We start from the raw sequence: 17690 nt of genomic DNA on the forward strand, positions 1-17690 counted from the left end.
GGCTGGGGCAGTGCCCAATCGGGGCCCAGGGCCGGGCCTCCCGTTGGAAGCCAGGGGAAGACGAGCTGTCGTCCTGCTGGGGTAGGGGAAGGGGTGGGGCCGGGGGAGGTCAGGCTCCAGCAGTGGGAGGGGCGTGAGGCCCGCCTGCGGCAGTTGGTGACCTTCCTGCTCCCCTCAGGGCAGAGCCGCCGGCCTGAGAATGAGGGCGCTGCTGAGCCCAGGGCCTGGGATGGCCCGTTGCTGCTGTGGTCCCAGAGCTCCACCCGCGACCTGAGGGAAGCCGTCTGCCCGTGAGTCCTCTCCCGCTTGTCTGTCAGCTTGTTTGAACCATGCTGGGTTTTCTGCCCAGCTGGCTAAGGGGAGTCCCTGGAAATGCAAGGGTGTGGGTTTTGGCAGACTTCAGGGAAGACATGCCAGATGAGCCTGGGAGACTCCAGCTTAATCTGGATTCAGGAGATATCTCTTCGGGCCAGCTAGTAATTGTAGGATAAGCCTAATGAGTCTTCACAGGATGAAGAGAGTAACGTGCCAAGGTAGCAATCGATGTCCTCATTCGAGAGGATGAAGCTGGTGCTCAGAGAAGGGGGGAACTTGGCCACAGCAAGGAGGTGTGCACCCAGACAGAACCCCCAGATCCGGCCATTGGAGCTCAGGGAGGCCACTGGTGTGGCTTGTCCCTGTGGCAGGGGCCGAGGCACGCAGCCCACCCTGATTCCTGCGGGGGCCTGACTTGGGAAGTGCCATCTGGTAGCTTTGAGACTCACCAAACCAAATTGCACTGGAGAGAGGAGGGACACCTTCCTTCATCCACCCCCCACCCCCGCCGGATTCCCACATACCCTGACCCCTTTCTCCCGATTTCGGAGCCATTTCCAGAGTCCCGCTCATATGACCTCATTCGAAGTGCACTGTGGACGAGCTGCCATCTGCAGCTACTACCACAGCGGCCAAGGGCTTTAGCTCCCGACTACCTCCCTTCCTTTGGAACTTGGGGGCCCTCTACTCCCCACTTGCACACCACAGACCTTTGCTGAGGATTGTGGGGACCCTCACTCAGTTTGCAGTACGTTGTAGCCATCCCTGTCCTCTCTATACCTCCCTTGAAACTCAGCTTGTGAGCTCCTTTGGAGCAGCGTGGCCCACCTGGCTGCAACGGAAGAGACACAGCTGACAGTGAAACAACAGCTTAGATCTGAGACCCGGAAAGCTCTGTCAGAAGGGACCTCCCTCTTCACACCGTAGAGGCTGTAGGAGGCGCCAGGCTTTCGAACCAGTGCTGGGGCCAAAATGACTCCACAGCTGTTTTCCTTCCTGGGGAGGGTTCTGGCTCGAGTGGGAATGGCTCAAGTCTCCTAAGGTTCTGCAAGCCCACTGTGTGCAGATTCACGGTACACAGAGAGGAGAAGGTGGAGTCCTGCCCTGTAGGTGGTCACAGCTCACGGATGAGCCAGGCAGGCAGGCAGGCAGGGCATGAGAACACCTGAGCTGCCTTCATGAGTGAATGGTGTGGGGGCAGAGGAAGAGAAGCCGGTCTGCTCCCTCGTGTGGTGCCCCGGGCAGGTTGTCCCCAGAGGAAACCCTTACGACGGTGAGGACTATCACTGCTGTTTCCCAAGGGGTTCCGTCGGTGCGTGTCTTCCCCGGAGCGGTCAGGCCGTCTCTCAAGTACACGGGCCATGGGCATTGCCTCTCCTTGGAACTTCCCATGTGTTTCTCTTTTTTATGGAACAGTGATTTTCTAGAGGGGTTCTGGGCCACAAGGATGTTGGGTCATTTTCTAGCCTTCTGTCATGAAGAACGCTTTCCTGGGTGTTGGGGTGGTTTGTTGTTCCAGCTCCCTTTCTTGGCTTCTTTTGGGAGCTGGTGCAACAAGACGAGCTCAGCCTCTGCCTTCTGGCTGAGATGTCACCCTTGACACAGCAATGCCTGCCTGGAGATAATGATGGCAGTTGCCAAAAGGGCTTCGTTTGGCACATGGTATCTTGAAAGGACGTACACCGTCCTTTCAGATATCAAGGCTATTTCAAATGACGTACAAATGAGAACTCTCCAATGGAGTCTTACAGTAGTTGGAGAGTCCAAAAAACACTCCTTCAGTCATTTCACTGAGAGTCATTGATTGGGGACACCAAGAATATAGGAAGGAATGCACAAAGAAAGGATGAAATTGTGTTCAGGATCGGGGGAAGGGATGAACAGGGCGTGCTTGCCTTGAATCCAGGCTTTGTTGGGGGGTGGGGCATAAAGATCAAACGGGTCTGAAACTACAAAGTGGTGATGGTAACACAGTATCACCAGAGTTACACAACAGTGTTCCCAAATTGCAACAATGATGAAAAAGTTTACTAATCCCAACTTAACCAACAAAAGTACAGGAAACCATACAAAAAATAAAACATCACCAGAAAGGTGGAAACAAAGCAAATGCAAAGCAGTTCAGGGGAAAGGAACTCCATGTCCCCTGGGGGCAGACCGAGTTGCCAGCGTCCACGGTGAGCAGACGGGGATGGAGGCTGCAGAGCCGACCGCTCCCCTGGACGTGGTGTTTCCGGCAAGGGCTCTGGGTGTCTGTCCAGAGCGGGGGCTCGTTCTCCCTGCAGGGGTGGGTGAGTCATCGTGGGCGTCTGGGTGTTGCGCGGGAGCCAGGGCAGGCTCTCCCTGCCGAGGCGGTGACTCCTCCTCTGCCTCGGGTTCTCCTGCCAGAGCCCGAGCAGGTAGAGGTGCACGTGGAGGTGGAGGTTCTGGCTGAGGGGGTGGGACATCAGTGCCTGGGGCTGGGGGTCCTGCAGGCATGGAGATCCGATCTGCCCGGTGTGCTGGCCAGTACCCAGCTGGCCTGGTGTCTCTGCGAGGGCAAGTCTCGGTTCTCCATCTGCCCTCGGTGGATCCCTGGGTCCTGCACCTGGAGCCAGCACCTCTGTAGGGACAGGTCTGGGAAGCGGAGCCTGGTTCCAGTTGGAGGCCAGTGCTAGAGCTGGGGGAGAAGCAAAGTTTGCCCACAGGCCAGCCTTGGCATGTGCGTCTCCCGGGACAGAAAGCTTCCAAGAGATTCCCAAAGAATACCCAGCGTCGGATGTCTTTTGGGACTGAAGTGTGCAAGATGGGGGGCGGGGGGGTGTGAGGCCAGCGCTTGCTGCAGGCCCAGCAGCAGCTTTCGGGGACTCGTCCCTGTGTAGCTCAGCACCCCCTCCCCACACACTCCCGTGCACCAGCCCCAGCGTCCTCACCTCTGTGCTCTGGCGTGCTGGGCTCCAGGTCCTCCTGCTGCCTCAGAGGCCGGGGTTCTCGGGACTCTGGGTCGGAGCCGGGTGTGCTGAGCTCCGTGGCAGCCTCAGACTGGGCCGCCGGGTGTATCCTGGGCGGTGTCTCGGCAGCAGGCCTTCCCCGCCTCCGCTTCTCCCCAGGTGGGGCTGATGCCTCCGTGGGCACGCTCACCTGGAGCCTGCACTGGGCCTCACGGGCGGGGGGGTGGTGCTCCGACCCCTCCCTCCGGGAGGTGGATGGGGTGTCCCCGTCCTCGGCCTCATCACGTGGGAAGCTCTGCAACGACAGTGACCGTCAGCCAGCCATGCTAGGAGTTTTCCGAGCTGGGCCTGGGCAGTGGAGCCACTGCTTCTGCCTGCTCGAACTTCTCTTCCCAGAAGGGTCAGAGACGTGTGTCTGCTCAGATCCCCACCCGGGAGGAAAGAGACCCACCTGAGGGTGTGAGGTCCGCCTGGGCGGCCGCCGCTGCCCGCACTCTCCCCATCCCGCCCAGCCTGCTCTCCCCTGGGGTGTGGACACAACTTGTCCGCAGGCTTCTGACCCCACATCCGCCTGGGCTTCCTTGAGGGAGACACACCCCAAGAAACCCGCATCCACACACACAGGCAAAGGACCCGCTGTTTCCGGGTGGCATGGGAGAGGCGGCCTGGTCCGTCCTGGGGCTCCCCGTGTTACCTTTCTGTTTCTCCGGGCAAAGGGCCAGAGGCCTCTCGGGGGTGTCCTGAGCCAACGTTGACAGGGTGCCCGCGCACACTGCCTGTGAGCACTCCTGAGGCCCCGGCCTCTGGGCAGGGGCAAACAGCAGAACATCCTGGCAGCCAGTGAACTGGCTGGGGGCTCCTCTCCGCTCTGGAGGCCTGGATACCCGGGCTGCGGGTTCTGTTGGGTTCTGTTGCCGGCAGGTGACATCATCTCCTGGGGTTCATGCTGAGGTCCCTTCCCCAAAACTTCCCAAGGGAATCTCTGGGTTTCTGACTGCTCGACCACCCCCCTTAGGCCATGTGCAGGCACAGTGACACCCACACAGCCCAGCCCACAGCCCTGGGGAGGCCTGGGTTCAGCCAGGGCCTGAGCTCCGAGGACCCCACTGCTCTCAGACCAGGCTCCTTCTTCTCATAAGTGGTGTGGCCCTGGACAAGCATATGCCCCTCAGGGTTGCCCCAGTCTCTCCATCTGCAGAGTGGTGGTCATTCTCCCATCTGCTTCCTAGGTCTGTCGGCCTACGAGCAGCTCCATGCCTTTCCACCTGGGGCCGATATCACGTGGAGCTTGTGCGCTGAGACTTCAGAAAGAAAGATTCCATCCAGGGCTGACACAGCACAGAATGGGGCAGAACGAGGCCTGGATGTGCCGTGGTACCCAGGAAAAGGCACTCCCCCTCCTGACTGTTTTGAGACCCCGCATCCAAGTTGGAGGACCGAAAGGAAGACTCGAAGGTCTCCCTCTCTTATAGAAAAGAGTAGCCAACTTTCTGCTCCTCTGTTTCCATTGAGATTCTGTTCAAGTGTCCCAGCTCGGCTTCTGCGGGTGGCTGAGCTTCTAATGGCTCCCTGCGTTCTTGTCTTTTCCTCTCCAAACCTTCCGTCCTTTCCCCCCTTCTGGGGTGGAAGGGCGCTGTCATTGCTACTACCTTCGAGGCAGATTGAGGAAAAGTCTGGACCGTCGACTCCTTTCCTCTCTTTGGTTCCGTGTCTCTCTCTGGCTGTGTCCCTCTCTTTTCCTTTCTCAGTTCCGTCTGTGTCTTCCTCTTTCTCTCTCGTGTGTGGATGGATGGATGCTAGGGATGCACATGTATATGATTAGATGAGGGTTATGTTTTAGGGATAGGTTAGAGGGAGAGAAAGGCTTTAGGTCGGAGTTGGTCATGGGGGAAGGGTCAAGGGTGGTGGTGGTGTTGTTTCTTGGAATCTGAGTGCTGTGCATTCTTCGTCTCTTTCCATATGAACCCCTTCTCAGATACACCACTTGCAAGGAGTCTCTCATGTTCTGTTTCCTATCTTTTGCATTTGTGAATGCTTAGCTTCTCTGTTGTGAAGAGGTTCCATTGGATGGAAACCCATGGGTGTACTTCGTGTACCTCTTTGCCTTACTTGAAGAGACCCATTTCGACCTCCGCCCAGCAAATGGCAAGGAGACTCTGATGTTAAGGAGCCTTTGACCTACGCTTCTTTCTAGCTATCTCATGACATCAGTCTTTAGGGTGAGGTTTTCCCCCTATATTGAGGTGGTATGAGATCAAAACCAATAGCGTTCTTCAGATGTAGCTGTCTGGTTTTCCCATGGACATTGATTGAAGAGGCTTTCTTGTTCCCATTTGGATATTCTCCCCTTCTGTGTCAGAGATGAGTTGACCATGGATGCTGGGGTTTGTTTCTGGACCCTCCACTTTATTCCATCGATCTGGATCTGTGTGTGTTGTTGTATTCCCAATAGCATACTGTCCTGCTGCTGCTGCTGCGGCTAAGTCACTTCAGTCGTGTCTGACTCTGCGTGACCCCATGGCCTGCAGCCTACCAGGCTCCTCCGTCCAGGACGTTTTCCAGGCAAGAGTACTGGAGTGGGTCACCATTGCCTTCTCCGATACTCTCCTGAGGATCCTAGTTTGGTCGTCTAATTTCCTTTCACACAACCTTGGATGTCCGTATCGGGGCTTTTTCGTCGGATTGTATTGACAGTTTAGGCTCTTTTCTGTCTCCGTACCCCTTTTGCAATTCTTTGTTCGGTGCGAAAATGCATTGGCATTTTGGGAGGAATAGCATCGAAGCTGTGGATTGCCTTGTGGGGCTGTGACATCATTTTCCCAATAGGAATTCTTTCAAGCCCTGAGCACAGCTTCTCTTTCCAGTGATTGGTGTGGGCTTGATCTTCCTTCTTCCATCTCTCGCCGTTTTGTGAGAACAGGTCCATCCTTCCCTTCTGGGTTAGATGGACTGGTGGGTATCACTTCAGTGAATGGCATTGTCAGTGGGGGTGATAATTCCCTTCTCGTTGGAAGACTTTGCTGTGAGTATTAGAAATGCAAGTGACTTCTCTTCCCCTTCCTCCCTGTCCATCTCTCAGAGCCACCGGGAAACAGAGGCCTCATCCACGGTCACACAGGCCTGAGGGGGTGCAACTAGACTGTTGTTTCTTCAGGCCCTCAGTGCTGGACATCATCCGGGATCCTCTGTGTGTGTCTTCCTCAGTCTGGTGTCCCTTCAGACCTTTCCCTAGTTTTCACAGGCTTGTTGTGTTGGTGTTCTTTGTCTGTTTGGAGACACATCCTTGATAAGCTTTGTGTTTCCACTCATTCGTCTCGCGATGTATGACCTGTCTTTTGCTTTTGTCGTGAGGTCTTTCCCACAGTAGATATCTTTGATTTTGCAAAGTCCACTGTATTCTCTGGGTTTTTTTTTTTTTTTTTGTGGACTGGCTTTTAGTTTTGTGTGTGAAGACTCAAAGCACGTGTCCGGTTTCTGCTCATTGTTCTTCGAGATTTGTGACAAGTTTTCATGGAAAGTTTGTCTAGGGATAACTGGAAGTGAACTCGGTGTAAGGTGTCAAGTCTCCATCTCCATTCCTGTCATCCCCTGCAGTTTCCAATTCCCTGTTCCTGAGTGGTTTTAGAGACCTTGTGGGGAGTTTGGTTGCATTGGAGTTTGCATTTCCACCTTGATTCGATTCACACTGTTCTGCCCTCAGGGACACTGTCAAGGGGGAGTGAGGAGCAGCCTGCACTTCCAGCAGTGACCACACGGTGGGGCGAGTGCTGCTCTCCCCTCAGGGAGCCCCAGGCCACAGGCATCCCAGTGAGGAGCCAGCTCTGTGCTCAGCTGAAAGGAGTTAGTCTCTCAGGAGCCTCTGAGCCCTTGCCTTTGGATCACCCAGGGTGGGCATTTACTGGGACAGAAAAAATTGCCCTGAATTCCATGGACGGAAGAGCCTGGCTGTGTAGAGTTCGTGAGTTGCCGCGAATCAGACACAACTGAGGACACAAAAATTCTATAGATTAAAACACTTTTTGGGGGTGGGGGGGAGTGAAAGGGGAGGATGTGGGTTTTTTTGTCTTATATAATAGCCAAGGGAAATCTAGTTTAAACCTAAATTCACATAGACGGGAAAGGTATAGCTCTCCGTCACCCTATTAAAAAAAAAAAAAAAACTACTAAACTTTTCTGAAAGTTTATTTAGTAGCTTCCTTGAGCAGTTCATTGTGAAGCATTTTTTTTTTTTTTTCTGTGACATTGGCCTCATTAAAAAGCACGGTTTGCCTTTACTGGATAATTCTGTTCATTGGTTTCTTAGGGAACCTTGGTAATATTTGAGTTTCCTGGGGAGTATGGTCACATGACCTGGCCCTGGCCAATCGGTGCGTTCCACCTCCCTGGCCACTGTGATTGGCTCCGGGCTGGGGCAGTGCCCAATCGGGGCCCAGGGCCGGGCCTCCCGTTGGAAGCCAGGGGAAGACGAGCTGTCGTCCTGCTGGGGTAGGGGAAGGGGTGGGGCCGGGGGAGGTCAGGCTCCAGCAGTGGGAGGGGCGTGAGGCCCGCCTGCGGCAGTTGGTGACCTTCCTGCTCCCCTCAGGGCAGAGCCGCCGGCCTGAGAATGAGGGCGCTGCTGAGCCCAGGGCCTGGGATGGCCCGTTGCTGCTGTGGTCCCAGAGCTCCACCCGAGACCTGAGGGAAGCCGTCTGCCCGTGAGTCCTCTCCCGCTTGTCTGTCAGCTTGTTTGAACCATGCTGGGTTTTCTGCCCAGCTGGCTAAGGGGAGTCCCTGGAAATGCAAGGGTGTGGGTTTTGGCAGACTTCAGGGAAGACATGCCAGATGAGCCTGGGAGACTCCAGCTTAATCTGGATTCAGGAGATATCTCTTCGGGCCAGCTAGTAATTGTAGGATAAGCCTAATGAGTCTTCACAGGATGAAGAGAGTAACGTGCCAAGGTAGCAATCGATGTCCTCATTCGAGAGGATGAAGCTGGTGCTCAGAGAAGGGGGGAACTTGGCCACAGCAAGGAGGTGTGCACCCAGACAGAACCCCCAGATCCGGCCATTGGAGCTCAGGGAGGCCACTGGTGTGGCTTGTCCCTGTGGCAGGGGCCGAGGCACGCAGCCCACCCTGATTCCTGCGGGGGCCTGACTTGGGAAGTGCCATCTGGTAGCTTTGAGACTCACCAAACCAAATTGCACTGGAGAGAGGAGGGACACCTTCCTTCATCCACCCCCCACCCCCGCCGGATTCCCACATACCCTGACCCCTTTCTCCCGATTTCGGAGCCATTTCCAGAGTCCCGCTCATATGACCTCATTAGAAGTGCACTGTGGACGAGCTGCCATCTGCAGCTACTACCACAGCGGCCAAGGGCTTTAGCTCCCGACTACCTCCCTTCCTTTGGAACTTGGGGGCCCTCTACTCCCCACTTGCACACCACAGACCTTTGCTGAGGATTGTGGGGACCCTCACTCAGTTTGCAGTACGTTGTAGCCATCCCTGTCCTCTCTATACCTCCCTTGAAACTCAGCTTGTGAGCTCCTTTGGAGCAGCGTGGCCCACCTGGCTGCAACGGAAGAGACACAGCTGACAGTGAAACAACAGCTTAGATCTGAGACCCGGAAAGCTCTGTCAGAAGGGACCTCCCTCTTCACACCGTAGAGGCTGTAGGAGGCGCCAGGCTTTCGAACCAGTGCTGGGGCCAAAATGACTCCACAGCTGTTTTCCTTCCTGGGGAGGGTTCTGGCTCGAGTGGGAATGGCTCAAGTCTCCTAAGGTTCTGCAAGCCCACTGTGTGCAGATTCACGGTACACAGAGAGGAGAAGGTGGAGTCCTGCCCTGTAGGTGGTCACAGCTCACGGATGAGCCAGGCAGGCAGGCAGGCAGGGCATGAGAACACCTGAGCTGCCTTCATGAGTGAATGGTGTGGGGGCAGAGGAAGAGAAGCCGGTCTGCTCCCTCGTGTGGTGCCCCGGGCAGGTTGTCCCCAGAGGAAACCCTTACGACGGTGAGGACTATCACTGCTGTTTCCCAAGGGGTTCCGTCGGTGCGTGTCTTCCCCGGAGCGGTCAGGCCGTCTCTCAAGTACACGGGCCATGGGCATTGCCTCTCCTTGGAACTTCCCATGTGTTTCTCTTTTTTATGGAACAGTGATTTTCTAGAGGGGTTCTGGGCCACAAGGATGTTGGGTCATTTTCTAGCCTTCTGTCATGAAGAACGCTTTCCTGGGTGTTGGGGTGGTTTGTTGTTCCAGCTCCCTTTCTTGGCTTCTTTTGGGAGCTGGTGCAACAAGACGAGCTCAGCCTCTGCCTTCTGGCTGAGATGTCACCCTTGACACAGCAATGCCTGCCTGGAGATAATGATGGCAGTTGCCAAAAGGGCTTCGTTTGGCACATGGTATCTTGAAAGGACGTACACCGTCCTTTCAGATATCAAAGGCTAGTTCAAATGACATACAAATGAGAACTCTCCAATGGAGTCTTACAGTAGTTGGAGAGTCCAAAAAACACTCCTTCAGTCATTTCACTGAGAGTCATTGATTGGGGACACCAAGAATATAGGAAGGAATGCACAAAGAAAGGATGAAATTGTGTTCAGGATCGGGGGAAGGGATGAACAGGGCGTGCTTGCCTTGAATCCAGGCTTTGTTGGGGGGTGGGGCATAAAGATCAAACGGGTCTGAAACTACAAAGTGGTGATGGTAACACAGTATCACCAGAGTTACACAACAGTGTTCCCAAATTGCAACAATGATGAAAAAGTTTACTAATCCCAACTTAACCAACAAAAGTACAGGAAACCATACAAAAAATAAAACATCACCAGAAAGGTGGAAACAAAGCAAATGCAAAGCAGTTCAGGGGAAAGGAACTCCATGTCCCCTGGGGGCAGACCGAGTTGCCAGCGTCCACGGTGAGCAGACGGGGATGGAGGCTGCAGAGCCGACCGCTCCCCTGGACGTGGTGTTTCCGGCAAGGGCTCTGGGTGTCTGTCCAGAGCGGGGGCTCGTTCTCCCTGCAGGGGTGGGTGAGTCATCGTGGGCGTCTGGGTGTTGCGCGGGAGCCAGGGCAGGCTCTCCCTGCCGAGGCGGTGACTCCTCCTCTGCCTCGGGTTCTCCTGCCAGAGCCCGAGCAGGTAGAGGTGCACGTGGAGGTGGAGGTTCTGGCTGAGGGGGTGGGACATCAGTGCCTGGGGCTGGGGGTCCTGCAGGCATGGAGATCCGATCTGCCCGGTGTGCTGGCCAGTACCCAGCTGGCCTGGTGTCTCTGCGAGGGCAAGTCTCGGTTCTCCATCTGCCCTCGGTGGATCCCTGGGTCCTGCACCTGGAGCCAGCACCTCTGTAGGGACAGGTCTGGGAAGCGGAGCCTGGTTCCAGTTGGAGGCCAGTGCTAGAGCTGGGGGAGAAGCAAAGTTTGCCCACAGGCCAGCCTTGGCATGTGCGTCTCCCGGGACAGAAAGCTTCCAAGAGATTCCCAAAGACTACCCAGCGTCGGATGTCTTTTGGGACTGAAGTGTGCAAGATGGGGGGCGGGGGGTGTGAGGCCAGCGCTTGCTGCAGGCCCAGCAGCAGCTTTCGGGGACTCGTCCCTGTGTAGCTCAGCACCCCCTCCCCACACACTCCCGTGCACCAGCCCCAGCGTCCTCACCTCTGTGCTCTGGCGTGCTGGGCTCCAGGTCCTCCTGCTGCCTCAGAGGCCGGGGTTCTCGGGACTCTGGGTCGGAGCCGGGTGTGCTGAGCTCCGTGGCAGCCTCAGACTGGGCCGCCGGGTGTGTCCTGGGCGGTGTCTCGGCAGCAGGCCTTCCCCGCCTCCGCTTCTCCCCCGGTGGGGCTGATGCCTCCGTGGGCACGCTCACCTGGAGCCTGCACTGGGCCTCACGGGCGGGGGGTGGTGCTCCGACCCCTCCCTCCGGGAGGTGGATGGGGTGTCCCCGTCCTCGGCCTCATCACGTGGGAAGCTCTGCAACGACAGTGACCGTCAGCCAGCCATGCTAGGAGTTTTCCGAGCTGGGCCTGGGCAGTGGAGCCGCTGCTTCTGCCTGCTCGAACTTCTCTTCCCAGAAGGGTCAGAGACGTGTGTCTGCTCAGATCCCCACCCGGGAGGAAAGAGACCCACCTGAGGGTGTGAGGTCCGCCTGGGCGGCCGCCGCTGCCCGCACTCTCCCCATCCCGCCCAGCCTGCTCTCCCCTGGGGTGTGGACACAACTTGTCCGCAGGCTTCTGACCCCACATCCGCCTGGGCTTCCTTGAGGGAGACACACCCCAAGAAACCCGCATCCACACACACAGGCAAAGGACCCGGTGTTTACGGGTGGCATGGGAGAGGCGGCCTGGTCCGTCCTGGGGCTCCCCGTGTTACCTTTCTGTTTCTCCGGGCAAAGGGCCAGAGGCCTCTCGGGGGTGTCCTGAGCCAACGTCGACAGGGTGCCCGCGCACACTGCCTGTGAGCACTCCTGAGGCCCCGGCCTCTGGGCAGGGGCAAACAGCAGAACATCCTGGCAGCCAGTGAACTGGCTGGGGGCTCCTCTCCGCTCTGGAGGCCTGGATACCTGGGCTGCGGGTTCTGTTGGGTTCTGTTGCCGGCAGGTGACATCATCTCCTGGGGTTCGTGCTGAGGTCCCTTCCCCAAAACTTCCCAAGGGAATCTCTGGGTTTCTGACTGTTCGACCACCCCCCTTAGGCCATGTGCAGGCACAGTGACACCCACACAGCCCAGCCCACAGCCCTGGGGAGGCCTGGGTTCAGCCAGGGCCTGAGCTCCGAGGACCCCACTGCTCTCAGACCAGGCTCCTTCTTCTCATAAGTGGTGTGGCCCTGGACAAGCATATGCCCCTCAGGGTTGCCCCAGTCTCTCCATCTGCAGAGTGGTGGTCATTCTCCCATCTGCTTCCTAGGTCTGTCGGCCTACGAGCAGCTCCATGCCTTTCCACCTGGGGCCGATATCACGTGGAGCTTGTGCGCTGAGACTTCAGAAAGAAAGATTCCATCCAGGGCTGACACAGCACAGAATGGGGCAGAACGAGGCCTGGATGTGCTGTGGTACCCAGGAAAAGGCACTCCCCCTCCTGACTGTTTTGAGACCCCGCATCCAAGTTGGAGGACCGAAAGGAAGACTCGAAGGTCTCCCTCTCTTATAGAAAAGAGTAGCCAACTTTCTGCTCCTCTGTTTCCATTGAGATTCTGTTCAAGTGTCCCAGCTCGGCTTCTGCGGGTGGCTGAGCTTCTAGTGGCTCCCTGCGTTCTTGTCTTTTCCTCTCCAAACCTTCCGTCCTTTTCCCCCTTCTGGGGTGGAAGGGCGCTGTCATTGCTTCTACCTTCGAGGCAGATTGAGGAAAAGTCTGGACCGTCGACTCCTTTCCTCTCTTTGGTTCCGTGTCTCTCTCTGGCTGTGTCCCTCTCTTTTCCTTTCTCAGTTCCGTCTGTGTCTTCCTCTTTCTCTCTCGTGTGTGGATGGATGGATGCTAGGGATGCACATGTATATGATTAGATGAGGGTTATGTTTTAGGGATAGGTTAGAGGGAGAGAAAGGCTTTAGGTCGGAGTTGGTCATGGGGGAAGGGTCAAGGGTGGTGGTGGTGTTGTTTCTTGGAATCTGAGTGCTGTGCATTCTTCGTCTCTTTCCATATGAACCCCTTCTCAGATACACCACTTGCAAGGAGTCTCTCATGTTCTGTTTCCTATCTTTTGCATTTGTGAATGCTTAGCTTCTCTGTTGTGAAGAGGTTCCATTGGATGGAAACCCATGGGTGTACTTCGTGTACCTCTTTGCCTTACTTGAAGAGACCCATTTCGACCTCCGCCCAGCAAATGGCAAGGAGACTCTGATGTTAAGGAGCCTTTGACCTACGCTTCTTTCTAGCTATCTCATGACATCAGTCTTTAGGGTGAGGTTTTCCCCCTATATTGAGGTGGTATGAGATCAAAACCAATAGCGTTCTTCAGATGTAGCTGTCTGGTTTTCCCATGGACATTGATTGAAGAGGCTTTCTTGTTCCCATTTGGATATTCTCCCCTTCTGTGTCAGAGATGAGTTGACCATGGATGCTGGGGTTTGTTTCTGGACCCTCCACTTTATTCCATCGATCTGGATCTGTGTGTGTTGTTGTATTCCCAGTAGCATACTGTCCTGCTGCTGCTGCTGCGGCTAAGTCACTTCAGTCGTGTCTGACTCTGCGTGACCCCATGGCCTGCAGCCTACCAGGCTCCTCCGTCCAGGACGTTTTCCAGGCAAGAGTACTGGAGTGGGTCGCCATTGCCTTCTCCGATACTCTCCTGAGGATCCTAGTTTGGTCGTCTAATTTCCTTTCACACAACCTTGGATGTCCGTATCGGGGCTTTTTCGTCGGATTGTATTGACAGTTTAGGCTCTTTTCTGTCTCCGTACCCCTTTTGCAATTCTTTGTTCGGTGCGAAAATGCATTGGCATGTTGGGAGGAATAGCATCGAAGCTGTGGATTGCCTTGTGGGGCTGTGACATCATTTTCCCAATAGGAATTCTTTCAAGCCCTGAGCACAGCTTCTCTTTCCAGTGATTGGTGTGGGCTTGATCTTCCTTCTTCCATCTCTCGCCGTTTTGTGAGAACAGGTCCATCCTTCCCTTCTGGGTTAGATGGACTGGTGGGTATCACTTCAGTGAATGGCATTGTCAGTGGGGGTGATAATTCCCTTCTCGTTGGACGACTTTGCTGTGAGTATTAGAAATGCAAGTGACTTCTCTTCCCCTTCCTCCCTGTCCATCTCTCAGAGCCACCGGGAAACAGAGGCCTCATCCACGGTCACACAGGCCTGAGGGGGTGCAACTAGACTGTTGTTTCTTCAGGCCCTCAGTGCTGGACATCATCCGGGATCCTCTGTGTGTGTCTTCCTCAGTCTGGTGTCCCTTCAGACCTTTCCCTAGTTTTCACAGGCTTGTTGTGTTGGTATTCTTTGTCTGTTTGGAGACACATCCTTGATAAGCTTTGTGTTTCCACTCATTCGTCTCGCGATGTATGACCTGTCTTTTGCTTTTGTCATGAGGTCTTTCCCACAGTAGATATCTTTGATTTTGCAAAGTCCACTGTATTCTCTGGTTTTTTTTTTTTGTGGACTGGCTTTTAGTTTTGTGTGTGAAGACTCAAAGCACGTGTACGGTTTCTGCTCATTGTTCTTCGAGATTTGTGACAAGTTTTCATGGAAAGTTTGTCTAGGGATAACTGGAAGTGAACTCGGTGTAAGGTGTCAAGTCTCCATCTCCATTCCTGTCATCCCCTGCAGTTTCCAATTCCCTGTTCCTGAGTGGTTTTAGAGACCTTGTGGGGAGTTTGGTTGCATTGGAGTTTGCATTTCCACCTTGATTCGATTCACACTGTTCTGCCCTCGGGGACACTGTCAAGGGGGAGTGAGGAGCAGCCTGCACTTCCAGCAGTGACCACACGGTGGGGCGAGTGCTGCTCTCCCCTCAGGGAGCCACAGGCCACAGGCATCCCAGTGAGGAGCCAGCTCTGTGCTCAGCTGAAAGGAGTTAGTCTCTCAGGAGCCTCTGAGGCCTTGCCTTTGGATCACCCAGGGTGGGCATTTACTGGGACAGAAAAAATTGCCCTGAATTCCATGGACGGAAGAGCCTGGCTGTGTAGAGTTCGTGAGTTGCCGCGAATCAGACACAACTGAGGACACAAAAATTCTATAGATTAAAACACTTTTTGGGGGTGGGGGGGAGTGAAAGGGGGGGATGTGGGTTTTTTTGTCTTATATAATAGCCAAGGGAAATCTAGTTTAAACCTAAATTCACATAGACGGGAAAGGTATAGCTCTCCGTCACCCTATTAAAAAAAAAAAAAAAACTACTAAACTTTTCTGGAAGTTTATTTAGTAGCTTCCTTGAGCAGTTCATTGTGAAGCATTTTTTTTTTTTCTGTGACATTGGCCTCATTAAAAAGCACGGTTTGCCTTTACTGGATAATTCTGTTCATTGGTTTCTTAGGGAACCTTGGTAATATTTGAGTTTCCTGGGGAGTATGGTCACATGACCTGGCCCTGGCCAATCGGTGCGTTCCACCTCCCTGGCCACTGTGATTGGCTCCGGGCTGGGGCAGTGCCCAATCGGGGCCCAGGGCCGGGCCTCCCGTTGGAAGCCAGGGGAAGACGAGCTGTCGTCCTGCTGGGGTAGGGGAAGGGGTGGGGCCGGGGGAGGTCAGGCTCCAGCAGTGGGAGGGGCGTGAGGCCCGCCTGCGGCAGTTGGTGACCTTCCTGCTCCCCTCAGGGCAGAGCCGCCGGCCTGAGAATGAGGGCGCTGCTGAGCCCAGGGCCTGGGATGGCCCGTTGCTGCTGTGGTCCCAGAGCTCCACCCGCGACCTGAGGGAAGCCGTCTGCCCGTGAGTCCTCTCCCGCTTGTCTGTCAGCTTGTTTGAACCATGCTGGGTTTTCTGCCCAGCTGGCTAAGGGGAGTCCCTGGAAATGCAAGGGTGTGGGTTTTGGCAGACTTCAGGGAAGACATGCCAGATGAGCCTGGGAGACTCCAGCTTAATCTGGATTCAGGAGATATCTCTTCGGGCCAGCTAGTAATTGTAGGATAAGCCTAATGAGTCTTCACAGGATGAAGAGAGTAACGTGCCAAGGTAGCAATCGATGTCCTCATTCGAGAGGATGAAGCTGGTGCTCAGAGAAGGGGGGAACTTGGCCACAGCAAGGAGGTGTGCACCCAGACAGAACCCCCAGATCCGGCCATTGGAGCTCAGGGAGGCCACTGGTGTGGCTTGTCCCTGTGGCAGGGGCTGAGGCACGCAGCCCACCCTGATTCCTGCGGGGGCCTGACTTGGGAAGTGCCATCTGGTAGCTTTGAGACTCACCAAACCAAATTGCACTGGAGAGAGGAGGGACACCTTCCTTCATCCACCCCCCACCCCCGCCGGATTCCCACATACCCTGACCCCTTTCTCCCGATTTCGGAGCCATTTCCAGAGTCCCGCTCATATGACCTCATTCGAAGTGCACTGTGGACGAGCTGCCATCTGCAGCTACTACCACAGCGGCCAAGGGCTTTAGCTCCCGACTACCTCCCTTCCTTTGGAACTTGGGGGCCCTCTACTCCCCACTTGCACACCACAGACCTTTGCTGAGGATTGTGGGGACCCTCACTCAGTTTGCAGTACGTTGTAGCCATCCCTGTCCTCTCTATACCTCCCTTGAAACTCAGCTTGTGAGCTCCTTTGGAGCAGCGTGGCCCACCTGGCTGCAACGGAAGAGACACAGCTGACAGTGAAACAACAGCTTAGATCTGAGACCCGGAAAGCTCTGTCAGAAGGGACCTCCCTCTTCACACCGTAGAGGCTGTAGGAGGCGCCAGGCTTTCGAACCAGTGCTGGGGCCAAAATGACTCCACAGCTGTTTTCCTTCCTGGGGAGGGTTCTGGCTCGAGTGGGAATGGCTCAAGTCTCCTAAGGTTCTGCAAGCCCACTGTGTGCAGATTCACGGTACACAGAGAGGAGAAGGTGGAGTCCTGCCCTGTAGGTGGTCACAGCTCACGGATGAGCCAGGCAGGCAGGCAGGCAGGGCATGAGAACACCTGAGCTGCCTTCATGAGTGAATGGTGTGGGGGCAGAGGAAGAGAAGCCGGTCTGCTCCCTCGTGTGGTGCCCCGGGCAGGTTGTCCCCAGAGGAAACCCTTACGACGGTGAGGACTATCACTGCTGTTTCCCAAGGGGTTCCGTCGGTGCGTGTCTTCCCCGGAGCGGTCAGGCCGTCTCTCAAGTACACGGGCCATGGGCATTGCCTCTCCTTGGAACTTCCCATGTGTTTCTCTTTTTTATGGAACAGTGATTTTCTAGAGGGGTTCTGGGCCACAAGGATGTTGGGTCATTTTCTAGCCTTCTGTCATGAAGAACGCTTTCCTGGGTGTTGGGGTGGTTTGTTGTTCCAGCTCCCTTTCTTGGCTTCTTTTGGGAGCTGGTGCAACAAGACGAGCTCAGCCTCTGCCTTCTGGCTGAGATGTCACCCTTGACACAGCAATGCCTGCCTGGAGATAATGATGGCAGTTGCCAAAAGGGCTTCGTTTGGCACATGGTATCTTGAAAGGACGTACACCGTCCTTTCAGATATCAAAGGCTAGTTCAAATGACATACAAATGAGAACTCTCCAATGGAGTCTTACAGTAGTTGGAGAGTCCAAAAAACACTCCTTCAGTCATTTCACTGAGAGTCATTGATTGGGGACACCAAGAATATAGGAAGGAATGCACAAAGAAAGGATGAAATTGTGTTCAGGATCGGGGGAAGGGATGAACAGGGCGTGCTTGCCTTGAATCCAGGCTTTGTTGGGGGGTGGGGCATAAAGATCAAACGGGTCTGAAACTACAAAGTGGTGATGGTAACACAGTATCACCAGAGTTACACAACAGTGTTCCCAAATTGCAACAATGATGAAAAAGTTTACTAATCCCAACTTAACCAACAAAAGTACAGGAAACCATACAAAAAATAAAACATCA

General features: G+C 55.1%; 1 protein-coding gene and 2 long non-coding RNA genes across 3 annotated transcripts in view; 1 reads left to right on the forward strand and 2 right to left on the reverse strand.

Annotated features, from left to right (window-relative positions):
- LOC145534150 (uncharacterized) overlaps positions 1 to 17690 on the forward strand; it is a 694441-nt gene that overhangs the window by 539119 nt on the left and 137632 nt on the right. Inside the window, exons 72-73 of the long non-coding RNA XR_014074276.1 lie at positions 179 to 290; positions 15467 to 15578. This is a non-coding gene — a long non-coding RNA (uncharacterized LOC145534150). The remainder of the gene's footprint in view (positions 1 to 178; positions 291 to 15466; positions 15579 to 17690) is intronic.
- LOC145534129 (uncharacterized) lies at positions 2314 to 4109 on the reverse strand. Its single transcript, XM_081561501.1, has 3 exons — positions 3940 to 4109; positions 3228 to 3540; positions 2314 to 2974 (listed from the first exon to the last, which is right to left on the reverse strand). The coding sequence occupies exons 1-3, from the start codon at positions 4072 to 4074 to the stop codon at positions 2346 to 2348; spliced, it is 1077 nt and encodes a 358-aa protein (XP_081417627.1). The 5' UTR covers positions 4075 to 4109; the 3' UTR covers positions 2314 to 2345.
- LOC145534156 (uncharacterized) lies at positions 9964 to 11793 on the reverse strand. The gene is made up of 3 exons (XR_014074284.1): positions 11588 to 11793; positions 10877 to 11188; positions 9964 to 10624 (listed from the first exon to the last, which is right to left on the reverse strand). It is a non-coding gene; the product is annotated as an uncharacterized LOC145534156 (long non-coding RNA).

Source organism: Giraffa tippelskirchi, chromosome 14, assembly GCF_054371585.1.
Source record: "Giraffa tippelskirchi isolate mGirTip1 chromosome 14, T2T-mGirTip1v1.2.pri, whole genome shotgun sequence".
In the NCBI taxonomy this organism is placed as follows: domain Eukaryota; kingdom Metazoa; phylum Chordata; class Mammalia; order Artiodactyla; family Giraffidae; genus Giraffa; species Giraffa tippelskirchi.